General features: G+C 43.4%; 1 protein-coding gene across 4 annotated transcripts in view; it reads left to right on the top strand.

Annotated features, from left to right (window-relative positions):
• The window catches only part of cracr2b (calcium release activated channel regulator 2B), a 211833-nt gene that overhangs the window by 98733 nt on the left and 87956 nt on the right, over positions 1–25144 (top strand). For all 4 annotated transcript variants that reach the window (XM_068046019.1, XM_068046022.1, XM_068046020.1 and 1 more), the window contains 3 exons: positions 12674–12785; positions 21891–22062; positions 23473–23619. In XM_068046019.1, coding sequence (XP_067902120.1) covers positions 12674–12785; positions 21891–22062; positions 23473–23619 — 431 coding nt within the window. The remainder of the gene's footprint in view (positions 1–12673; positions 12786–21890; positions 22063–23472; positions 23620–25144) is intronic.

The raw sequence follows: 25144 nt of genomic DNA, 5'->3' as shown, positions 1-25144 counted from the left end.
TGTACCACAGCTAGTTAATAATTAAATCTCTATTTGAATCAATGCTGTTTCAAATCAGGTATAATTCATGAATTAGTATGCAATAAGATAATTTAACATGGAATGCCATGTTCTAGCAAGCCATACTTTAAAGTGAAATTTGTAATCATTATTGTTTTGGCAGAAATGACACACAGTGCCGCTCTAATAAGAAGTAATGTGGTTACAAAATTAATGCAGTTAACCACTGGTTTAATAGATAAATACAAGTAGTCCAAGGTACACTTGTGGTTAACCTGAAGTAGTGATGGTACACATCCTTGTCTGAGTCAAGAGAAATGCTGCACAGAGACAGGGTTGTGGTGGTTGATATTGTGCATCTCCCTCCAATAGGGCTTAAGCCTTATTTAACCAATAAGTTTCACAAAGGAAAATAAAGCTAGTTACAGACTGGGACAGAAGGGCCCAAGAGATCAGCTCATCTATTTCAGGATGGTTCCCTGGAGCTCTCCTTCCAGATAATTTAGTGGTCATATACAGCATGACAATTGTTATGCAATATAGTACAGGTAGGAAGTTGATGTCTGGAGGAATCTGATATGACTTAGTTGGAAGCTAACTTTAATGTTCCAGAGCTCCTTCATTTGGGTACATAGTTCAACGAAGAGTCCAAGATCAAATATTTGCTACTTCGCAATGAAACAAGGATTTATCCTTGGTCCGATCCTATTTCTCATACTCATGCTGCCCCTCAGCGACATCATCTAAAAACACAGCGTTATTTTTCTCGCATATGCTGACAACACCTAGCTCTACCCTACCACCACCGCTATCCACTATTCCACTGTTGCTAAATTATCACCCTGCTTATCTGACATCCAGTACTGGATGAGCAGAAATTTCCTCCAATTAAATGTTGGGAAGACTGAAGCCATTATCTTTGGTTCCTGCTCCAATCTTGATCCCTAGCTACCTTCACCCTGGCAACTGTCTGAGACTGAACCAGACTGTTCACAACCTGGTCTTAGACCCCAAGTTAAGGTTCTGAACACACATCCGTGCCATCACCAAGACCACCTATTTCCACCTCCATACCTTTGCCCCTGCCTCGGCTCATCTGCTGAAACCCTCGTTCATGCTTTTGTTACCTCAAAATTTGATTATTCCAATGCACTTCTGGCTAGCCTCCCATATTCTACCCTCTGTAAACTGGAGATCATCCAAAACTCCAGCATTTGTTGCCCATCCCTAATTATCCTTGAGAAGCTGGTGGTGAGCCTCCTTCTTGAACCACTGCAGTCCATGTGGGGTAGGTACACTTACAGCGCTGTTAGGAAGGGAGTTCTAGGATTTTGACCCAGTGACAAAAAGGAACAGCACTATAGTTCCAAGTCAGGATGGTGTGTGGTTTGGAGGGGAACGTGCAGGTGGTGGTGTTCCCATGCAGATGCTGCCCTTGTCTTTCTAGGTGGAAGAGGTCGAGGGTTTGGAAGGTGCTTTCAAAAGAGCCTTAGCAAGTTGCTGCAGTGCATCTTGTAGATGGTATACACTGCTGCCATTGTGCATTGGTGGTGGAGGGAGTGAATGTTTAAGGTGGTGGATGGGGGTGCTGATCAAGCGGGCTGCTTTAACCTGGATGGGGTTGAGCTTCTTGAGTGTTGTTGGAGCTGAACTCATCCAGACAAGTGGAGAGTATTCCATCGCAATCCTAACTTGTGCCTTATAGATGGTGGACAGGCTTTGGGAGGGTCAGGAGGTAAATTGCACACCGCAGAATTTTCAGCCTCTGATCTGCTATTGTAGCCACAGTATTTATATGGCTGATCCAGTTAATTTCTGGCCAATGGAAAAGTCCAGGATGTTGATGGTGGGAGATTCAGTGATGGTAATGCTGTTGAATGTCAAAGGGAGATATTTAGATTCTCTCTTGTTGGAGATGGTCATTGCCCGGCACTTGTGTGGCACGAATGTCACTTGCTACTTATCAACCCAGTTTGATTCATATCATTTTGTGGGCATGCTTGCACGTTCATTCCCTATTGCTCACTGTGAGCCCTGCCTGACCGATTTTTTTACTAAAAATGCAATTGGAAATGTCATGAACCATTACATCTATTTTGTTTAAAAAACTGAGATGTTTTCAAGCCTCAAGTGTAATCTGGTACTCAGCATCTGGTTTTCACCATCTGGACCCTTTCCCTACTATTTCCACTGGCAGGAGGGTTGCTAACCAGAGGACACAGATTTAAGATAATTGAACAAAGAAGCAGTGGGGAGATTAGTTTTTTTTTGTTGCAGTGTGTTATGATCTGGAATGCCTGTCTGAATGGCTGGTGGAAGCAGATTTAATAACTTTCAGATTGTAATTGGATATGATTAAAAAGGAAACAGTTACAGGGCTATGTGAATCTTTGGAATTCTCCACCCCAGAGGGCTGTGGGAGCTCAGTCATTGAGTATGTTTAAAGCAGAAATTGACAGATTTCTAAATACAAATGACGTAAGGGGATATGAGGGTAGTGTAGGAAAAAGACATTGAAGTGGAAGATCGGCTATGATCGTATTGAATGGCGGGGCAGGCTCGATGGGCTGAACTGCCTACTCCTCCTCCTATGCTCTTATGAAAGAACAGGGGTGAAGGACTAATTGTATAGCCATTTCAAAGAGCAGGAATAGGCACGTTGGACCAAATGGCTGCCTTCTATGCTGTATGATTCTATGACTACTGCTTTGTAACTTTACTCTCTAGACTCCCAATGTTCTCAATGTATCATATAATATTCAGCCTATTTCCTGCTAATCTGTGTAAGACATAGCCTTCTACCCCTTGATAAGTTATTCGACTGTTCGGATACGTGAATTACAAGAAATAATGGGACAATACTCAAAGCCCAAATTAAACCTAGCAATAGCAGTTAGCAATGCAGTACACCTTCAGAATACACTACAAGGAATTTTACATATGATCACCTGTGATCACCTCCCTGCCGATCATTCTTTTGAGTAGCTGACCAAACAACCCGACTTGAGTGCCAAATCACTCTTTACATAATTTTTATACCCTTCTTTCCAAGGTGGGCAGGATGTTTCATTGAGAAGATCATATTGTCCTATCAGAGTCCACCTTAAGCTACAATTGTCCAATGAGGCATCTAATTCTTTGTTCAAACTACAATATTAGAGATTGCCTTGACAGTGAGCATATGTTTACATTTACTTCAGTAATTTCATCACCTCTCGTGGATGTTACAGATGCCTTCAAGATTTTTATCAGTAAACCCAATGGCAGCTTCCTTTCCTGGTGTTTTCTGTACACTTGTGTACAGCACAGATTTTTGTATTTCATTTAAACTATCGATCCTCCTGGGTTGACTAGCTTTGCTAGTCCCAACTACAATTTCAATTAAAATAATATTATGGTCGCTTACATCTCTTACAAGAAAACCCTTAGGTTTGTAGAATAGCTTACAAGATGCCATGGCCAAATGTTAACAGCTACTGTTGGGTTCACTACCAATATACATTGGTTATACCATCTCTAACCAGCTCAGAACTTATTCTCCTCGTGGTAAATAGAAGATTTGGAGGCTCAGTGGCCTAATAGAGCTGTTGGACTGAGCTATACAGACCAAGAAGGTGCCAAGGTCAATTCGCAGACTGGAGTGCCCCTTGCTTTTCTTGGCTGTGTGACGATGGAGTGCTGCAGTTGGCTTCAGTGGCCATAGTCCAGGGCAAGATAAAAGATGAGCCAGGCTTCTGATTCTAAATGGCTAACCATTCATTGACTTCTACTCAAAAGAGTGATTGTGAGGGAAGTGGGTGAGGGCAGGATTGAGCTTGGCCACGAGAACTCCCTTGATCCATGTCCTCTCTCCCTTCCACCCTCATGGACGTATAACCATCTCACATTTTACTGTCCTGGCTGATGTGAAGAATGGCTAAGGAGGGTTAAATGTGGAAATATATCCCAGCATAGATCAGAAGAAAGAAATATAGAAAATATTAAGGTGTAAACATAAGGGAGGAAAAGACTGTTCAGTGTACATTATACAAAAAAAAACTGCTGCTAATTCTTGAAGACATAATTTAACCTTACTGCCTGACTCTGTTAGAAGTTTAAGAATTGTATTGTAACTCATTGCCAGTCATTGATTACTCAATATTTGTGTTTATATATTCTAAAAGTTATGGCTTATGTATTGTAATTTAGTTTCTTTATATGGCCTTCTCTGTTGTCGTCCATGTTCCTAAGCACCCAATTTATTGATGCTCTCTTGCAGGAGCCCATTAATCTAGACTGCCCATTGATTACCCAACTTGTTCTTTTTAGTACCTTCTCCTTGCTCTTGTGCTGTGCAGAAAATGGAGGAAGCCTTTTCTTTGTGTATGGTTGCAGATCACACTGGTAATAATGCTGCTTATCATTTGAAAGTTGACTGAGCAAAGCAAACTGTTTTTTAAACCAATTAACTTTCAATCTGAAATAAAAACAGAATATGCTGGTGAGAGGTTATTGACCTGTTAACTCTGTCTTGCCCTCCACGAACGCTGCCAGACCTGCTGATTATTTCCAGCATTGTCAGTTTTATATTTTGGATTTCCAGCATCTGCAACAATTTGCTTTTGTATTAGCTTTCAATCTAAGCCTGAATATATCAGACTGAATTTATAAAATGGTGATCATTCCAGAAGTATACTCAAACTTCTCGGGTAAGTGACAAGAGGCTGTGTTTGTTTAGAGTGTGAGCTTGCATTATGTGTGTGTTGAAAGGAATTATGCCAGCCGAGGTTCAGATTCGAGTATATTGTGTAGCCTCACTCAGAGTAAGTCAGGTGATATGTTAGTCCAGGAAGACAGGCCTGTTGTGTCTTGTAAAGCAGAGTGGGCTGAATTTTGTTAAGGCAGCGGAGGCAGGTTTGAATGCTGGTGAGCCTGAAAATTTGTGCTGCAGCACAGCATGCTGGTTACCCAGTGTGAAGCCACTTCCACACCATTTTACTGGAGATGATTTCTCTGGGATTGTGGCCTCCCACAAGACGTGGCAGGCAGGCAATTAAGGTAGTTAAGGAGGCACTTGACAGGCAATTGTGTGAGGTAGTGCAATTTTACCAGAGGTGCACAGGCCCCATGCTCTGTCAGCACCTTGTCCAAGCAGATGAGGCGGCTGCACAGCAAGAAACCTTGATTGAAGTCACAGATTTAAAAAATTTTGTATAAAAGGATTAAACAGTGAGCAGAAGCTCCTGCACATCCACTAACTTGCCATTCTTGAGGCAGAGCTTAACCATAGGGATTGGTGATGGAGAGGGAGGGTCTTGGAGAAATTATTCATCAAAAAGGGGAAGTTTGGCAGCTGAGGTCCTAGTGCCTGACTTCCTCTGGTAATGTGGGTCAGTGACTGAGAGGTGGTCTGGAGCATTGGGGAGAAGCAGCGGCCCAAGCAATGAACGCAGTCACATGGTGCCCATGGATGCGGAAGTGCGAGTCAAGGGGCAGGAGGGGCCAGAAGGTGATGCCTGTGGAATCAAGTACCACCAAAGGATCGGTTTTCTGAGTATGTCGGAGCAACAGTGCTGCCAATGGCTTCGCCTATTGAGGCAGATGGTGTCTGAGTTGTGCGCGCTCCTGGAGGACGACCTAATGCCTCCAGGCTCAGGGAACACCCTATGCCAGTAGCTGTCAAGCTGACAGTAACCTTGAACCTTCTAGCCTTGGGCTTATTTCAGGGGTCAGCAGCTGACCTTTTGTGAAATCTCACTATCGGCAGTCCACAGCTGCATATCTCAGATGACAGATGCCTTTTTGTGAGGGCATCTGACTTGTTGCCTTCAGCATAGATGCGGCCAGTCATGCACAGAGAGCCATGGGGTTTGCATCAATAACAGGATTCCCTCAGGTGCAGGGTGAGATTGACTACATACATGTTGCCATTAAAGCCCCATCATCTCAGACTGGAGCATTCATCAAAAGGAAGGGCTTGCATTCAATGAACGTTCAGCTCATGCGTTACCATTGTAAGCACTTCCTGCAGGTTTGCACAAGGTTTTCTGGCAGCTGTCATGATTCATTCATTCTGAGGCAGTTGCAGGTGCTGCAGCTATTCATTCCAGCACACAGACTCCATGGATGATTCCTGGCAGACAAGGGGTAACCCAGTAAAGAGATGGTTGTTGATCCCTATATGAAACTCTACAACTGTGGCACAGGAGAGATATAACCAATGCCATCTTAGCACAAGAGCAATGATCAAGCAAGCCATCGGCCTCCTAAAGATGGGGTTCCAGTGCCTTGACTGATCGAGGACTGCTCTGCAATACGCCCCCTTGAGGGTTTCCCATCTACTGCATGCTGCACAATATGGCCATCCAGTGAGGAGTGGAACTGGAGGAGGTGCATGGAGAAGAGCGCAACATCGCGTCTGAGGATGAGGATCTCGAGGAGGATCAGCCGGAGGTGCTTCAAGGGAACCCGGAGTTCAGACTTATGCGGAAGCATACTGATGGGGATTGCATGAAGCCAGGGATGCTCTGATCCAGAACGCTTCTCCTGAGCATGGCAGTGGAAATGTCTAATTTGGACAGTGATGTACTATATTGTGGCCCCTCTAGAGTACAAGGACAGATCCATTTCTGGGAATTATCACTCGTGATACATAGAGTCGTCTGTGAGACCACTCATGTCCCTCTCAGACCTCACACTCAGGCAGGACTTACTGACTATGTTGCAATCTCCCACATTAAACAGCATGACAAATGCTACTTTTCCACCATAGGGATTTTACTCAGAATAAAGTGCATTTTTTTCAACAAAATCTTCACATTGTACACCCAGGTGAACAAATTTGTGATTTTACTGCTGCTTCTCTGTCCTCTTGCAAGAGCTCCTACCCCGGAGGCCAGAGCAGAGGTGGAGACAGGTTGCTCGAGAGGGTGTCCTGGCTGTTGAGATGCCTATAGCTGCCTTCCTCTGGGTCGCTGTGTGCATAATGGCATTCTGACGGGCTTCACCAGCTGCATTTGCGCACGCAGACTTGGTCATTGGGGGGCAGGGGGTGAGCATTATCGTTTGTTTCAGTCAGAGGGGCGGAGGGGTCGCCTTCAGTAGACAGAACTTCATTCCTCCGTCAACCCTTTCATGGCCCATCGGCACATGGCCCATCGGCACATCCTCTCTTTCCAGGTGAGTGAGAACACCTGATTGATGCATTCACACCCATACGTTCTGTTCATGCCAGTCCGCTGCTCCTGCATCCATGCAGCAGACTGCCGCATATGACTCTACATGAGGTTGGCGACTCTTTGAGTGGAGGAGTTCCTATGCATGAGACGTTGCAGTGCTCATGTCATGAATGAACTCCTCCATTTTCATCACAAGCGTCCACGCTGCCTCAGGAATCTCTGCCAGATGTCCACAGATTTCCCGTTGCTGCTCCACTAGCATCCACTTTGTACGTGGCGTCCGAGGCTCTGCATCCCCAGCTGGGAAAATGTGACTGGAGTTGTCCTCCGTCCTCTGGGGACTGCCTACTGTGGCCTCTGCCACCATAACCCGCTCTTGCTCGTATGCCATGCTGCTCCCTTTGTGCTACCTGTTTTAAAGTCACCGGAGGCCCCGCCGAGGGGCACGTATCTGTGCTATTGGATGGTCCGATTGACTCCTGTGACATTTGTTCCTCAGAGTGCAAGTTGCCCTCTGAGATAGCCATGGCCTACACACTCGGCTGCTGCTGATCCTCTGGCATTGGTTCTGTGTAAGAGAGAAAACATCAGTTACCCGCCCTCCTTCATTTCAGCTGGTGCTTAATCAGACATCTTTCAACACATCAAGTGGCACCTACTGGAATATCCTTCACAAGAGCTGGAAGCTACTCCAGAAAGTATAGAGAGATCACCTACTTAACCTTCCTATTTGTCCATCCTGATCCACTATCTAAAGTGATGCTCCCGTCATTGCATTTGCCCAGTGCTTATAGTACCTCCATGCCAACCTTGCATCACTTTGATCACTTCCTTCAGGTGCGGGCTGGCAGTGGGCATTAATCTCTGTGTACCTATTCATTGCCTACCTTGAGGTTCCCCTGCTCAGAGCTGTATTATTTCTTAAGACACTCAGCTTTGACAGCTTGCCTTTGCTTCATACCCATCTTGGCAGAATGTATAAGGTAATTGAAGCGCTTCCTGCACTGGACCCAGGTCCTGCTCACCACACTGTGGTTGGTGACCTCCAGCCATGCCTCCTTTGTTTGCCTGACAGGCTCCTTCTGCTGCTCTCAGGAAACAAAATGTGGTGCCTGGCTCCCACTGCCTTTATCATAACCTGCAGGGAGGCATGGGAGAACCTTGGGGCCGTGCAACCATAGCTGACTGCCATGTCCCTTATCTGGTGTACTGCCCCCTCAGCACTGCTTCTGTCTGCCTGCACCTAATTTTAAGACTGACATGTGTCCTTTAAACAGGTCTGCCACTTCCTGGCCCTGTCTCCTAGTCGCACCCACTGCCCTACTAATTGGTTGCCTCCCACAATATGCTGCCAATCAGTGTACTCTGACCTCAAGCTGGTGAGATTGTCAAAATCTAGCCCAGTATTCTGCTGCCGAGGGGAAGCTGTGAATTATTTTTTATTCATTCATGGGATGTGGCCCACAGAGTCTAATTGTGAATTAAGTAATTTGTGAGGGTCATTTGGAGGCTAATTGTTCAAACTGCCTGTCAGAAATTTGCATTGGTTACGTCTCTCTTTTTAAATGTTGTTGTCCGCAGTCTCTTGACTTCACCATTCTGATTCCAATATTCTCTTCCAGTGGGGCTTTTCGCTGTATCGCAATTGACAGTGTTTGTTGTTCCTTTATTTTTTTTTAAGTGTGACGGTGAAGTTTGATGAAATGTGACAGGCGAGAAGTGCATTACTTTAATGCCAAAACATCTTAAAAATGGTATGCAAAATTAATATTTATTTTTGGAGTACAATACTGTTGGGTAGAGAAATGTGGCAGACATTCCTGTGCAGCAGCATCACCCAAACCTCTGTGGAATGAATGACCAGTTTATCTGTTTTATAATGTTACTGCTTGAGGGAGCAGTGTTGGTCAGGGTCCTGGGAGACATCTCTACTCTTTCTGAATAATGCTACAGGATGTTTAAAGTCTGCTGGAGCAACTGATGAGTACCTGGATTTAACATCTCATCTGAGGGACAGCACTGCTTGGGAGTTTGTGCCTCAATGTAGACTTTGCTATGTGGCTTGGAACCATAACCTTGTGCTCTTGTACATTATTCTACCTCAAGTTGTTGCTGGTTCAGATTGTACATAGGACCCAAATGGCTGAAGGCATGGTTGGAATTGGTGAAGGCGTGTACATGCACAAACAATCAGAGTCAGCAAAAGAAAGTTTTAAGGGCTTGTATCACTGGAGAAGGTTGCAGAAATGGGGAACATGCAAGGCCGAGGAGAGATGATGGTTTCAAATTTGAGGCAGTGGGGGACTAGAACCCATTGTATTTCAGTGAGGGCAGGGTGATCAGTGAGCAGGATTTGTGTGGGGTAGGATATGGGCAGCATTGCTTTGGATGTGCTGAGGTTTACAAAGGTGGATAATGAGAGGCAGCCAGGAGAGATTTGGAATAGTTGAGTCTGGAGTTATCAAAGGTATGGATGAAGGTTTCAGTGTTAGATTGGCTGAGGCTGGGGTGAAGGCTGGTGCTATTATGGTGGTGGAAGTAGGTGGCCTTTCATATTGTCATGGAATGAGGTGATGATACTGAGTAGCTTTGGTGGACATCCAATCTTTTCGAGTAGTCTGAAGAGACCACGTCTGCTGACGAGGTCAAAGGCTTTGGTGAGATCAATGAAAGCAATGTCGAGGGGCATCTGTTGTTCACGGCATTTCTCCTGTATCTGACGAAGGGAGAACAGCATGTCAACGGTCGATCTCTCTGCACGAAAGCCACATTGTGCCTCAGGGTAGACGCGCTCGGCCAGCTTCTGGAGCCTGTTTAGAGCGACTCGAGCGAAGACTTTCCCCACTATGCTGAGGAGGGAGATTCCACGGTAGTTGTTGCAGTCACCGCGGTCACCTTTGTTTTTATAGAGGGTGATGATATTGGCATCGCGCATGTCCTGGGGTACTGCTCCCTCGTCCCAGCACAGGCATAGCAGTTCATGTAGTGCTGAGAGTATAGCAGGCTTGGCACTCTTGATTATTTCAGGGGCAATGCTGTCCTGCCCAGGGGCTTTTCCGCTGGCTAGAGAATGAATGGCATCACTGAGTTCCGATTTGGTTGGCTGTATGTCCAGCTCATCCATGACTGGTAGAGGCTGGGCTGCATTGAGGGCAGTCAGAGTGACAACAATCTCCCTGGAGTACAGTTCTAGGTAGTGCTGAACCCAGCGGTCCATTTGTTTGCGTTCGTCAGTGATTATGTCCCCATGACAATATGAAAGGCACAATTCAACATGGTGGCTCCTCATCAGTGCCCTTTCCTATCCTGAGTGGCGTGAAACAGGGCTGTGTTCTCGCACCCACACTTTTTGGGATTTTCGTCTCCCTGCTGCTTTCACATGCGTTCAAGTCCTCTGAAGAAGGAATTTTCCTCCACACAAGATCAGGGGGCAGGTTGTTCAACCTTGCCCGTCTAAGAGCGAAGTCCAAAGTACGGAAAGTCCTCATCAGGGAACTCCTCTTTGCTGACGATGCTGCTTTAACATCTCACACTGAAGAGTGCCTGCAGAGTCTCATCGACAGGTTTGCGGCTGCCTGCAATGAATTTGGCCTAACCATCAGCCTCAAGAAAACGAACACCATGGGGCAGGACGTCAGAAATGCTCCATCCATCAATATTGGCGACCACGCTCTGGAAGTGGTTCAAGAGTTCACCTACCTAGGCTCAACTATCACCAGTAACCTGTCACTAGATGCAGAAATCAACAAGCGCATGGGAAAGGCTTCCACTGCCATGTCCAGACTGGCCAAGAGGGTGTGGGAAAATGGCGCACTGACACGGAACACAAAAGTCCGAGTGTATCAGGCCTGTGTCCTCAGTACCTTGCTCTATGGCAGCGAGGCCTGGACAATGTATGTCAGCCAAGAGCGACGTCTCAATTCATTCCATCTTCGCTGCCTCCGGAGAATACTTGGCATCAGGTGGCAGGACCGTATCTCCAACACAGAAGTCCTCGAGGCGGCCAACATCCCCAGCTTATACACACTACTGAGTCAGCGGCGCTTGAGATGGCTTGGCCGTGTGTGCCGCATGGAAGATGGCAGGATCCCCAAAGACACATTGTACAGCGAGCTCGCCACTGGTATCAGACCCACCGGCCCTCCATGTCTCCGCTTTAAAGACGTCTGCAAACGCGACATGAAATCCTGTGACATTGATCACAAGTTGTGGGAGTCAGTTGCCAGCGTCCGCCAAAGCTGGTGGGCAGCCATAAAGGCGGGGCTAAAGTGTGGCGAGTCGAAGAGACTTAGTAGTTGGCAGGAAAAAAGACAGAGGCGCAAGGGGAGAGCCAACTGTGTAACAGCCCCGACAAACAAATTTCTCTGCAACACCTGTGGAAGAGCCTGTCACTCTAGAATTGGCCTTTATAGCCACTCCAGGCGCTGCTTCACAATCCACTGACCACCTCCAGGCGCTTATCCATTGTCTCTCGAGATAAGGAGGCCAAAGAAGAAGAGTAGGTGGTCATTGTGATGGAAAGAGTGATGGGGTGAGAAGCTCAGTTTAGGATTGAATTAGCAGGCTGAGATGATAAACAGTCTGATTTGGTTGAAGAATGTGTCTGGAAAGGAGATAGAATAACTGTCAAATGTGTCGAGTTTTTTGGGAGGTGATGAGGAATCCTGCGGGCAATAGTTTAGTTCTTCTAATGGTTAGCTGACAGAAATTGTGGTTCATTCAAGACTAAATTTCAGACAAGCACAGAAACTGTGAAAGGGTAAACAGAGTTGGTGGAGAGGTACAGTTGGATGTCATCAGTGTACATATGGAAGCTCACCTTATCTTGGCAGATGATCACTGATGGATTCTTGGACTTCAAAGGTGACAGTGCGGAGGTGAGAAAAGTGGCTATTGGTAGAGATGCTCTGGCTATCTTTGGATAAGTGAACCAAGCGAGGACAGTTCTAATGAACTGGACAGTTGGTGGAGCAGTGTTTGAGGAAAGTGGTGTGCTTGACCATGCCAAGGGCTGTTGAGAGGTCAGGGACGACAAGGAGGGATAATACACCACAGTCATAGTCACAGACTTTGATTGAGTCTGTTTCAGTGCAGATCATGTGACAGGAAGCAGAGAGACTTCACAACTTTTGATGGCAGAGCTAGTTGACTAGAAGAGATGGTTAGACAAACCAATACTCTACTGCGATATATTATACAGTAGATTATTTTGAATGTAACGTACTAATTTCTTTCAAGATGCATTTAAAAAAATTAAAAATATTCAGTCTATCACTCCTGTCTCTCGATTAGTTCAACTAACTAAATCCAATTGTAAGATATTAAAGTGGTGGTCTGTTCCCCCCATTGAAGTGTACACTTATTGAACGATGAGGTTCAGGAATGGTTTTAAGGGACCTTGCCCTGTATTATTCATTTCAGTGTGATTGATCCTTCTCATGTTGATTTTGTGAAGTGCTGGACAACTTTGTTATATCTGACCTTCATCTATGGGATTGTTCTTTGCTTTCTTGCAGAGATTACAGAATGAGCTACCTCTGACTCCAGAGCAATTGGAAGCTGTGTTTGACAGTCTGGACCAGGATAACAATGGCTATTTAACACCAGTAGAATTCAGCATGGGGTTTGGTATGTACCACAAACCGTCTTGTAAATTATGATAAACTAGCCATGACTTTTTTCCTCAAGGTAGTCAGAGGCGGAAAGACTAAGTTCCAGGTCCCTGAGTAAAAAGGGTTGGAATGTGTTTTAACAAACCCAATTGCTGTAATACAGACTGTTGTCTTTGAAAGAATCAATGACAAAGGGTCATCCAGTTAAAATGGTCAGTGAGAGAGGTTCGGAGAAATTTCTCTACATTGTTTGCCACGGAGCATTGTTGAGGTAGACAACACTGATTTTTCTGAGGGGAAAAACTGAGTAAATATCTGAAGCAGAGAAAAATACAAGGCTATGGCAAGTGACCAGGGAAGTGACATTCATTTTAGATTCCTTTAGCAAAGAGCCAGTGCAGTCACAATGGGTTCCTTCTGTGCTGTAAATGTTTTTGGTTCCATATCACCCTAAATTGTTGAAAGACTTCCTCCAGAGAGCTCAGCAGTTCAACATTTTCTTAGTAATTGAAATAAAGGCATACACAGAACACATAGGATGAATGGGCTCTTTTAAAATTAAAATCTACATAATATTGGGACAAATACAGGAGTAGTTACATACTCCAAGTCTTGTAGTACTGTAATAAATTATTGTAATGCAGTTTATTGAAATTAAAAAGATAGAATGAGGCAAATAGAATAGCAGCCATCTGTACCTTTGTTTCCTCTATACAAAACGTAGACCCACTCTCCCTCTAAGTGAAAACAAAGGTAATATGGATAGAACGGCTTAGCTACAAATCAATTCTTCTTATAATTGGAACTATCCTTTCAACTCCCACACGGTTATAATTAAAGGTTCTGTGTAGAAATTGCAGGCATATTTTGAATAGGACATGTTACGTAAGGATAGCCTCACTGTTGCTGGAAACCATTAGCAACACTGGCAACTCTGAATTCATCCCAATTTTCCTTTTATGTCCCCGTTGCCACTCAGAATGGATTCAGCACTAATTAGTTGCAAAATTAGCGCATGCGTTAAACTTTCATTAGCCCTCTGCAGATGTTGGAGTGGGTTGTTGTCGGCTGCAATCATTTCATCTCTTGTCATGGAGAGGAAATGAAACACGTAAAAAGGTCTCTGATGTATTTGGATCATTAGGGAACAAATTTTCTAAGGTTTGTTTCTCTGCAGTACTAAATAACTGGCCTCCTACAATGCTCTGCTGAAAGCGTGATGAAAAACTTAGTGTAGCTAATTAATAGAAATGAGCATGCTGTCAAAATGACAACTATACCATGATTAAACATAACTGGAGTTGTGATTAAAAATTATTGATCGAATTACTTCTGCAGGCTTACATGGTGTAGCATTCAACAATTGGAATCACACTACGTGGCTTGTTCCTTGCTAAAAGCCACTCTTTTCACAAACTGTGGATGCCGAGACAGAGGGTAGTTTGTTTAATCTGACTCGCGCCGATAATTATTTACCATTTCTGCGGGAGGGCACGTGGTACTGTAATGGTGATAGTTGAATAATAAACCATTGGCCTAGATCGCCGACCCTTGTTGCTAGGCATCTACTGATGAGCTCTGAAGGCAGCAATTGTGCTGTAGTTGTCTTTAAAGAGACTTGATGCTATTATGCAGATTATTTATTTCCACCAATATCATTAATAATATATACATTTTGAAAGAGTTATATTTTTGGAAATGTGCTGATGTCCTTTTTAAAAAACAATTGACAGAAAATCTATTTGGATAAGATAGCTTTTTAAAAAAGCACTTGGAAAAATATCATCTTTCTGTTTTGCATATCTGCTAGCTACAGAAAGAAACTAATGCAGTAAAACAGGGTTGGGACAGTGGTTTGAGAATGGGATTAAATCTGGCTGCTTCATTATGACCTATCAGGGCAACCCGTGTTGTTGAATTTTCTAAGATATTTGCCTGCTTTTGCTTATACAAGAGCAAAGTATTGTAGATGCTGGAAATCAGAAATAAAAATGGAAAATGTTGGAAATAGCTGCAGAGAGAAACAGAGACAACAGCACAGGTTGGTGGTCCTCCATCTGATGATGCTGCCAGTCCCGCTGAGTATTTCCAGCATTTTCTGGTTTTATTGCCTGCTTTCTCTATTTTGTCCCAGTTAAATGCTTCAGAAATTTACTAGAAAGTGTCTAAATGCAAACTCTTTTACATCGGTAAAGAATTCTCAGCGTCCCCAAACCCACGCCCACCCCCGCCCCATCCACCTTCATGAAAATCTTCATAATCTTAGCATGTTCCCACCCTTCTCACTTTGATTTCTCTGTGACAAGTCCATACTTCAACTGGTATGGCAGGCAATTTACTCTGAGGGATTTCTGCCATAATTTCTCCCTAATCATCTGCTAGGAAATGTAGAAGAGTGGCCTAGGGTGACAGCATTCCCATTTGTTTCTTTTAATTTCTCTGATTTCATGTGGTGAAGCACTTTGACTTCACCAAGTGCTTCCTGCAATGAGATTGGTAGCTCTGTGTGAAATCTGGACAAATCAAATTGGCAACGGTGATCCGGAAGATGTGTTTATTGAATGCTTTCATGACAGTTTTCTAGAATAATATGTGTGGAACCAATCAAGGGCTAAAGCTGTTTTAGATCTAGTATTGTGTAGTGAGGCAGCATTAATTAGTAATCTCATTGTTAAAGATCATCCGGGAGGAAAAGTAATTATAATACAATTGAATTCCATATTAAATTTGAGATTGACATATTCCAGTCCAAAACAAGAATCTTAAGTGTAAACAAAGCCAATTGCATGGGTATGAGGGGAGAACTGGCTAAGGTTGATTGGATAAATAGACTAAAAGGTATGGTGGTAAATAAACTGTGGGAAACATTTAAAGAAATTCAAAATTTTCAACAAAACTATGTTCCATTAAAAATAAAACTCAATTAGAAAGATCCATCCATGGATTATGAGGGAAGTTAAGGATAGTAACAGATTAAAAAAGAGGCTTAAAATGTTGGAAAGAATAGTACTAAGCCTGAGGATTGGGATTGTTTTAGAAACCAGCAAAGGGTGACCAAAAAGTTGATTAAAAAGGGAAAAAAGTTGAAAGTGAGTAAACTAGCCAGAAATATAACAACGCATTGTAAGAGCTTTTAGAAGTATATAAAAGGAGAGTAGCTAAAGAAAATAAAAACAAGAAATGCTAAAGAAGCTAAAGAAAATGTTGGTCCTTTAGAGAAAGAGACATAAATTACATACCAGAAATAGTGTGTGTGGTGCTAATAAGAGTGAGGAACTTAGAGCAATTAATATCGGTAGAGAGAAACCTAAGGGATTGAAAAAACGACACATCCCCAGGACCTAATGGCCAACATCCCTGGGTTCTAAATGATGTAACTGCAGAGATAGTGGATGCACTGGTTATGATTTTCCAAAATTCACGAGATTTTAGAACAGTTTGAGCAGATTGGAAGTTAGCCATTGTAATACCACCATTCAAAAAAGGAAGGAGAGAGAAAACAGGGAACACCAGGCCAGTTAGCCTGACATCAGTCATCGGAAAAGTGCTGGAGTCTATTATTAAGGAAGTCTTAACAATGCACTTAATCATAATATTATCAGACAAAGTCAAAATGGTTTTTCAAAAGGTATTAGAGTTTTTTGAGGATGTAACTAGTAGGGTAGATAAAGGGGGACCATTAGATGTAGTATATTTGGATTTCCAAAAGGCATTCAATAAGGTGCCATACAAAAGAGAATATGCAAAATAAGGGCTCATGAAGTTGGGGATAATATATTAACGTGAATAGAGGATTGTTTAATGGATAGGAAGCAAAAAGTAGGGATAAACGGGGCATTTTCAAGTTGGCAGGCTGTAACTAGTGGAGTGCTGCAAGGATCGGTGCTGGGGCCTCAGCTATTTACAATCTATATTAATGACATAGATGAAGAGACAGAGAGTAATGTATCTAAGTTTTCTGATGATACAAATCTAGATGGGAATGGAAGCTGTGAGGACATAAAGAGGCTGCAAAGAGATATGAACAAGTTAAGTGAGTGGGCAACAAGATGGCAGATGGAGCATAATGTGGGAAAATTTGAAGTTATTCACTTGGTAGTAAGAATAGAAAAGCAGAATACTTTTTAAAAGGCGTGAAAGTTATAAATATTGTTGTTCAGAGGAACTTGGGTGTACTTGTACAAGGAACACAAAGAAACATGTAGTTAGGAAGGCAAATGGCAGGTTGGCCTTTATTGCAATAGGATTGGAGTACAGGAATAAAGAGGTCTTGCTACAATTGTACAGGGCTTTGCTGAGACTACAGCTGGAGTACTGTGAGCAGTTTTGGTCTCCATATTTAAGGAAGGATAAACTTACATTGGAGGTAGTACAGTGAATGTTCACCTAGAGTGGTTCCTATGATAAGAGGCTGAGTAAATTGGGCCTATATTCTCTGGAGTTTAGAAGAATGAGAAGTGATCTCATTGAAACATACAAGATTTTAAGGGGGCTTGACAGAGTACATTCTGAGAGGTTGTTTCCCCTGGTTGGGGAATCTAGAACACTGGGGTGCAGTCTCAGGATAAAAAAACAATCATTTAGGATTGAAATGAGAAATGACTTCACTCAAATGGTTGTGAATCTTTAGAATTCTCTACCCCAGAGGGTTGTGGATGCTCTATTATTGAATATATTTAAGGCTAAGATAGACAGATTTTTAGTCTCTCAGTGAATCGAGGGATATGGGGAGCGGGCAGAAAGTGGAAAAACTGAAGATCAAGCATGATCATATTGAACAAAGAACATAAGGACTAGGAGCAGGAATAGGCAATTCAGCCCCTCGAGCCTGCAATACAATCATGGCTGATCTCATCTTGGATTCAACTCCATTTTCCTGCCCATTCTCCATAACCCTTCAACCCATTACTAATTAAAAATCTATCTCCTCCCTAAATTTACTCAATGTGCTGGCATCCACTGCACTCTGGGGTAGTGAATTCCACAGACTCACGACCCTTTGAGAGAAGTAATTTCTCCTCATCTTTGTTTTAAATCTGCTACCCCTTATCCGAAAGCTATGACCTCTCATTCTGGATTGCCCCACAAGAGGAAACATCGTCTCTACGTCTACTTTGTCAATCTCCTTAATCATCTTATATACCTCAATTAGATCTCTCATTCTTCTAAACTCTAGCGAGTAAAGGCCTAAACTGCTCAATCTCTCTTCATAAGACAAACTCCTCATCTCTGGAATCAATCTAGTGAACCTCCTCTGAACTGCCTCCATTCCTTTAGCAATAAGTGCCAAAATTCCATTTGCCTTCCTTATTACCTGCTGTACCTGCATACTAGTTTTCTGCGATTCATGCACGAGGACACCCAGATCATCCCTCTGCACCGAAGCACTCTGAAGTTTATGTCCATTTGGATAATAATTTGCCTTTCTGTTCTTCCGACCAAAATGGATAACCTCACACTTATCCATGTTAAACTCCATCTGCCAAATTTTGGCCCATTCACCCAACCTATCCATATCCATTTGTAAATTTCTTATTTCTTTATTGCAACTTACCATCCCACCTATTTTAGTGTAATCTGCAAATTTGGCTATTGTACCTTCAATCCCTGCATCCAAGTCATTAATATATATTGTAACTAGTTGGGGCCCAAGGACCGAACCCTGTGGCATCCCACTAGTTACATCTTGCCAACCAGAAAAAAACCCATTTATCCCGACTCTCTGTTTTCTGTTGATTAGCCAATCCTCTATCCAAGCTAATAAATTGCCCCTAACCCCATGTGACCTTACCTTGTGTGTTATCTTTTGTGCGGCACCTTATCAAATGCCTTCTGGAAGTCCAGATATACTACATCTACAGGATCCCCATTATCCACTTTGCTTGTCACAGCTTCGAAGAACTCTAGCAAATTAGTCAAACACGATTTACCCTTCATAAAACCACGCTGACTCTGATGGATTGCGTTTTGACTTTCTAAATTTCCTGTTACTACTTCCTCAATAATGGATTCTAACAATTTCCTAATGACAGATGTTAAACTAACTGGTCTATAGTTTCCTACTTTCTGCCTCCCTCCCTTTTTGAATAAGGGCGTTTAATTAGCTATTTTCCAATCCACTGGAACCTTTCCCGCATCCAGGGAATTTTGGAGTATTATAACCAATGGATCCACTATCTCCACTGCCACTTCCTTTAAGGCCCTAGGATGTAGGCCATCAGGGCCTGGGGACTTGTCTGCCTTCAATTCCAATAGTTTGCTTAGTACTTTTTCCCTAGTGTTGATATTTGTTCTAAGTTCCTCCCTTTCTATAAGCTCTGCATTTCCTGTTACTATTGGGATGGTACTGGTGCCCTCCACCATGTAAACGGAGGCAAAATACTGAATTAGTCTCTCCGCCATTTCTGTGTTCCCCTCTATTAACTCCCCAGTCTCATCCTCCAAGGGACCAACATTCACTTTAGCTACTCTCTTCACTTTTATATACTTAGAGAAACATTTGCTATCCGTTTTTATATTTTGCGCTAGTTTTCTTTCATAATTTACCTTTGCTCTTTTTATTACTTTTTCAGTAGCCCTTTGTTGATCTTTATCTTCCAGCCTACCACTGGCCTTTGCAATATGGTATGCCTTAGTTTTTGTCTTTATGTTATCCTTAACTTCCTTGCTTAGCCATGGATGTTATTTCCCCGTCTTAGAATTTTTCTTCCTCTCTGGAATATATTTTAGTTGGGAGGAATTGACTATCTCCTTAAACATCTGCCACTGCTCATCAACTGTCCTACCTTTTAGTCTTCCTGCCCAGTCCACTAGGGCCAAATCTGTCCTCATGCCTATGTAATTACCTTTGTTTAACTCCAGAGCACTAGTGTGGGACTCCAGTTTCTTGCCTTCAAACTGGATTTGAAATTCTAGCATGCTATGATTACTCTTATCTAGAGGATCCTTAACTATGAGATCATTAGTTAATCCCACCTCATTACACAGTACCAAAGCTAGAATAGCCTGCTCCCTGGTTGGTTCCACAACATATTGCTCCAAAAAACAATCTCTAATACAGTCAATGAACTCTCCCTCGAGGCTATCTTTGCCAATTTGATTAATCCAGTCTATATGCATATTAAAATCACCCATGATTATTTCTGTACGATTCTTACAAGCCCCCAGTATTTCCTGGTTTATACTGTGTCCCACTGCGAAACTACTGTTTGGGGCCTATAGATTACTCCCACCAGGGACTTTCCCTTGCTATTTCTTATTTCTACCCAGACTGATTCTACGTCTTGATCTCCAGTGCCTGTATCGTTTCTTACTACAGCACTGATCTCTTCCTTTACTAACAAAGCTACACCTCCTCCTTTTCCTTCCTGCCTATCCTTCTGAAATACTGAGTATCCTTGGATATTCAATTCCCAAACCTGGTTTCCCTGCAACCACGTCTCAGTAATCACCATTAAATCATACCCATTCATCTCTATTTGTGCTGTTAACTCATTTATTTTATTCTGAATGCATTTACCTCTTTAATCTTATTGACCCTGTGCCAATTAGCTTGTGGTTCAGGTAGTAATCCGGAGATTATTACCTTTTTGGTTCTGCTTTTTAATTTAGCCCCTAGCTGCTCATATTCCCTCAGCAGAGCTTTTTTCCTCGTTCTACCTATATCATTGGTACCTACGTGGACCATGACAACTGGATCTTTCCCCTCCCACTCCAAGTTCCTCTACAGCCCAGATGAGATATCCTGAACCCTGGCACCAGGTAGGCAACACAGCCTTCGGAACTCTCGATCCTGGCCACAGAGAACAGTGTCTATGCCCCTAACTATACTATCCCCGATTACAACTACATTTCTCTTTTCTCCCCCCACTTGAATGGCTCCCTGTACCACGGTGCTATGGTCAGTTTGCTCATCCTCCGTACAATCCCTGCTCTCGTCCATACAGGGAGCAAGAATCTCGAACCTGTTGGACAAGGGCCAAAGCTCCTGCAACACTACCTCCTGGATCACTCTACCTGCCTCACTCATAGTCACACCCTCCTGTCCCTGACCACTGGCTGAATTCAAGGTAGTTAATCTAAGGGGTGTGACTGTCTCCTGAAACGCAGCGTCCAGGTAACTCTCCCCCTCCTTGATGTGTCGCAGTGTCTGAAGCTCAGACTCCAGCTCATCAACTCTGAGCTGCAGTTCTTCGAGCAGCCAACACTTGCTACAGATGTGGTCACTAGGAGCCACAATGGTTCCACCAGCTCCCACATCATGCAGGTACAACATATCGCCTGGCCCTGCATCTCTATTTTATTTAATTAGATTTTAATTTGTTTTTTAAATTTCAACTGGTCTTTAGTTTTTTAATCCGCTTTAGTTTTTAGTTTACATACTAATAAATCGATCAGGTCTTACTCTATATTTGATTTCAATTAAATTAAATTCAAAGCTTACCTGAATATTGACCCTAGTGGCTCTCTGTTTCCCTGCACTCACTGTTGAATGTGACGTCACCCTGATGTCACTTTTCGAATTTTTTTTCTCGGCTCTGCTCCTGCTGTGCTCCTTTCTCTCTCTGTCTCTGGTTTGGCGCGCTTTTTGAACCTCCGCTTCTCGGGCTGAGTTCCTCTCTCTCTCTCTCTCTCTGACTCTGGTTTGGCACGCTTTTAGAACCTCCGCTCCTCGGGCTGAGCTCCTCTCTCTCTCTCTCTCTCTGTCTCTCTCCGACTCTGGTTTGGCACGCTTTTAGAACCTCCGCTCCTCGGGCTGAGCTCCTCTCTCTCTCTCTCTCTCTGTCTCTCTCTCCGACTCTGGTTTGGCACGCTTTTAGAACCTCCGCTCCTCGGGCTGCACTCCTGTCTCTCTCTGTCTCCGACTCTGGTTTGGCGTGCTTTTTGAACCTCCTCTCTTGAATGGTGGAGCAAGCTTGATGGGCCATCTGGTTTACTCCTGCTCCTATTTCTTATGTTCTTGCTGCTCATTCCTTCTCTTTAGTAACCAGTTCCAATGTGTGCAATTCCACCACTGTTTAAATCTGAGCAGTGGGAGTCCAAGGGGCTTGGCTTGTTCAAGTTTAAGTTTTTTTTTGATCCGTTGGTGAGTAGCTTGTAAGATTGTGTCTTGAATATACAGGAAAATTCATAGGTATCGAGGTATTGCCAGCAACGGAAAGGCTAGAAAGCTCCAAGCATGAGGAAACATTTGAATCCGGTTGGTCTGACGATCTGGATATTGTAGATGATGAGGAGGAGAAGCGATTTTGTTTCATGATGCAGCATCTTCATGCTTCACAGATCTTCGAGGAGTAAGTACCTTACAATTTTGGTTCTGCTGTTCATTTTATATCCTTCATCCAATTACATTTAGAGTCAAATCCTTAATGAGCTCAGCTTGGTCTTAATGTTAAAGAGGAAGGAAAAAGAATTGGAAAAATTAGAAGCTGATTAGTATATAGTCCATAGAATGTACTTGGTGCAGACATTCAAAGGAAATTGAGTTTTTGATAACTAAAGGAGATTCATTGATTTGAAGTCCCATAGCTTCTCTACGGGATAAAGAGTGAACCTTTTTGACCTTTTATGGTGTTCATGAAGAATGACAGGAATTTTACTTTTATATTAAAAAGTAGTTAGCCTATTGTTTGGATTTCTAGTGCTACAGAAATATTAGGCCAAATAGGAGCAAGTATGTAATGCAGTGATATTCTTGTGGTTTGTTAAAAACCAAACAAGTTACCAAGCAAATTTTCATGAAACAATGTTCCTTTCACTTCTCTGCAGCAAAGTCTGTTCTCTGAGTGTATTTTGATAGATTTTGCCCCAACTCCTCGACGGGGATTAGTGTAGAGGAAAGCTCAGAGGGCCTGTCTCAATCTGTACTCAGACAGCTCTCAGTGCAAGAAGTGACTGCAGCAATGTTAAAAATGACTTTGTATTGGGCAGGGTCAGTCAAGCCTCTTATTGAGCTTTTATTGAGTTAAGTAACATACATTCCTCTCTTCTTCCCCACCTCATTTTCAGACAGAGAGTAGGGTTGAAAGTGCTACATTTTACCTCACCACATCAGGTTAGCTAAAGGGATAATCAACCAGGCTCCCTATTCCTCATTGCTAGCCAGTGATCACTGGTGGTAGAATGTCTTGTGTGTGGGTGTTGGGTGAGGACCAGATCAGGTTTGGTTATGATTATATTCACTGTCAGACAATCATGCTGACAGTCCTCGACTCTCACTTCACATACAAAAAGATACCAAAGGGCACCAAGTGTCTGTGAAATTGTACTCCAACAAGGAGTTGGTGCCTCCATGAGTTGAGGAAGATAGAACTGCAGGAACAAACCTTGCCAAGTAATACTTTTGTTAGAAAGGTTAATGGATAGGCATGTGTAAGAGGGAAACAGAGAGCTCTTTGTGCAGACTGGAAGAGAGGAAGAATATAATGTGAAATCTAACCCGATTGGAGGAATTTACTCAAGGCTTTCTATTGAGCTCCTGTAAAATCAGGTCTGAGACTCTAAACATAAGGTGGTCAAACCATTTGCTAGACTGACTAGCACTACTGTAGCCGATAGAATATCTATGGCAAAACCCAAAACTTAGAACACTGACATTAATTCGTTCATATTATAGCATTGGAGTAGTTAACTAGACAAACAATCTGGTGTTCACATTAGATGTGTGCTGTTTCTTGAAAATCTTCCTTTTTCTCCTCCTCTAGTCAAAGTGAGGTGAGGGAGTTATGGATCACGCTAAGGAGGGAAAAGCCTGAGCTGCTGGCCAACTTTGAACAGTTTTTATCTAAAGTTTCAACACACATCCAGGAGGTGCAACATGACAAGGAAACCATGGAACAGGCATTGAAACGGTAATCAATTGCGATTTTAAAAAAAAATATGGATTGTACCTTACATTCAAAAGGGGTCGAAATGCACCTCCTCAGTTTTATTCTCTCTTCTCTGACTTGGTTTCCGACCATTATCTAGCAATCCCCACTGGAAAGCGTGCATTAAGTGTACCAGGTGAAACCTGAATTAAGTGAGGCCATAATAATAAAAGCAAAATACTGCGGATGCTGGAAATCTGAAATAAAAACAAGAAATGCTGAAAATACTCAGCAGGTCTGGCAGCATCTGTGGAGAGAGAAGCAGAGTTAACGTTTCGGGTCAGTGACCCTTCTTCGGAACTGGCAAATATTAGAAATGTCAAAGGTTATAAGCAAGTAAAGCGGGGGTGGGACAAGAGATAACGAAGGAGAAGGTGTAGATTGGACAAGGTCACAGAGTAGCTGACGAGAAGGTCATGGAGCAAAGGCAAACAATATGTTAATGGTGTGAAAGACAAAGCATTAGTACAGGTAGGGTGTTAACGGACTGAAGATTGAACAGCAGCAAGTACAAACATGAAAAAAAAGTGGGTAAGCAAACTGAACAAACTAAGATGAAATGAAATAAACACACAAAAAAAATGTAAAAAATGTAAAAAAGAAAAAAATAACTAAAAATAAAAGTAAAATGGGGGGCCCGTCTTGCTCTGAAATTATTGAACTCAATGTTCAGCCTGGCTGGCTGTAGTGTGCCTAATCGGTAAATGAGATGCTGTTCCTCGAGCTTGCGTTGATGTTCACTGGAACACTGCAGCAAGACCAGGATAGAGATGTGAGCATGAGAGCAGGGGGGAGTGTTGAAATGGCAAGCAACCGGAAGCTGAGGGTCCTGCTTGAGGACTGAGCGGAGATGTTCCACAAAGCGGTCACCCAGTCTGCGTTTGGTCTCCCCAATGTAGAGGAGACCACATTGTGAGCAGCAAATACAGTACACTACATTGAAAGAAGTACAAGTAAATTGCTGCTTCACCTGAAAGGAGTGTTTGGGGCCTGGGATAGTGAGGAGAGAGGAGGTAAATGGGCAGGTATAACACCTCCTGCGATTGCAGGGGAAGGTGCCATGGGAAGGGGACGAGGTGGTGGGGGTAATGGAGGAGTGGACCAGGGTGTCGCGGAGGGAACAATCCCTTCAGAATGCTGACAGGGAAAGGGAGGGGAAGATGCGTTTGGTAGTGGCATCATGCTGGAGGTGGTGGAAATGGCGGAGGATGATCCTTTGGATATGGAGGCTGATGGGGTGGAAAGTGAGTACAAGGGAACCCTGTCAAGGTTCTGGGAGGGAGGGGAAGGGGTGAGGGTAGAAGTGCGGGAAATGGGCCGGACACAGTTGAGGGCCCTGTCAACAACAGTGGGGGGGAATGGGCAGGGTGTGAAGAAGTGTAGTCGAGGTAGCTGTGGGAGTCGGTGGGCTTATAATGGATATTAGTAGACAACCTATCCCCAGAGATGGAGACAGAGAAGTCGAGGAAGGGAAGGGAAGTGTCAGAGATGGACCATGTGAAGGTGA

The sequence above is a fragment of the Heterodontus francisci genome, chromosome 14 (genome assembly GCF_036365525.1).
Source record: "Heterodontus francisci isolate sHetFra1 chromosome 14, sHetFra1.hap1, whole genome shotgun sequence".
Taxonomy (NCBI): Eukaryota; Metazoa; Chordata; class Chondrichthyes; order Heterodontiformes; family Heterodontidae; genus Heterodontus; species Heterodontus francisci.
This window is presented reverse-complemented; position numbering and strand designations above follow the sequence as displayed.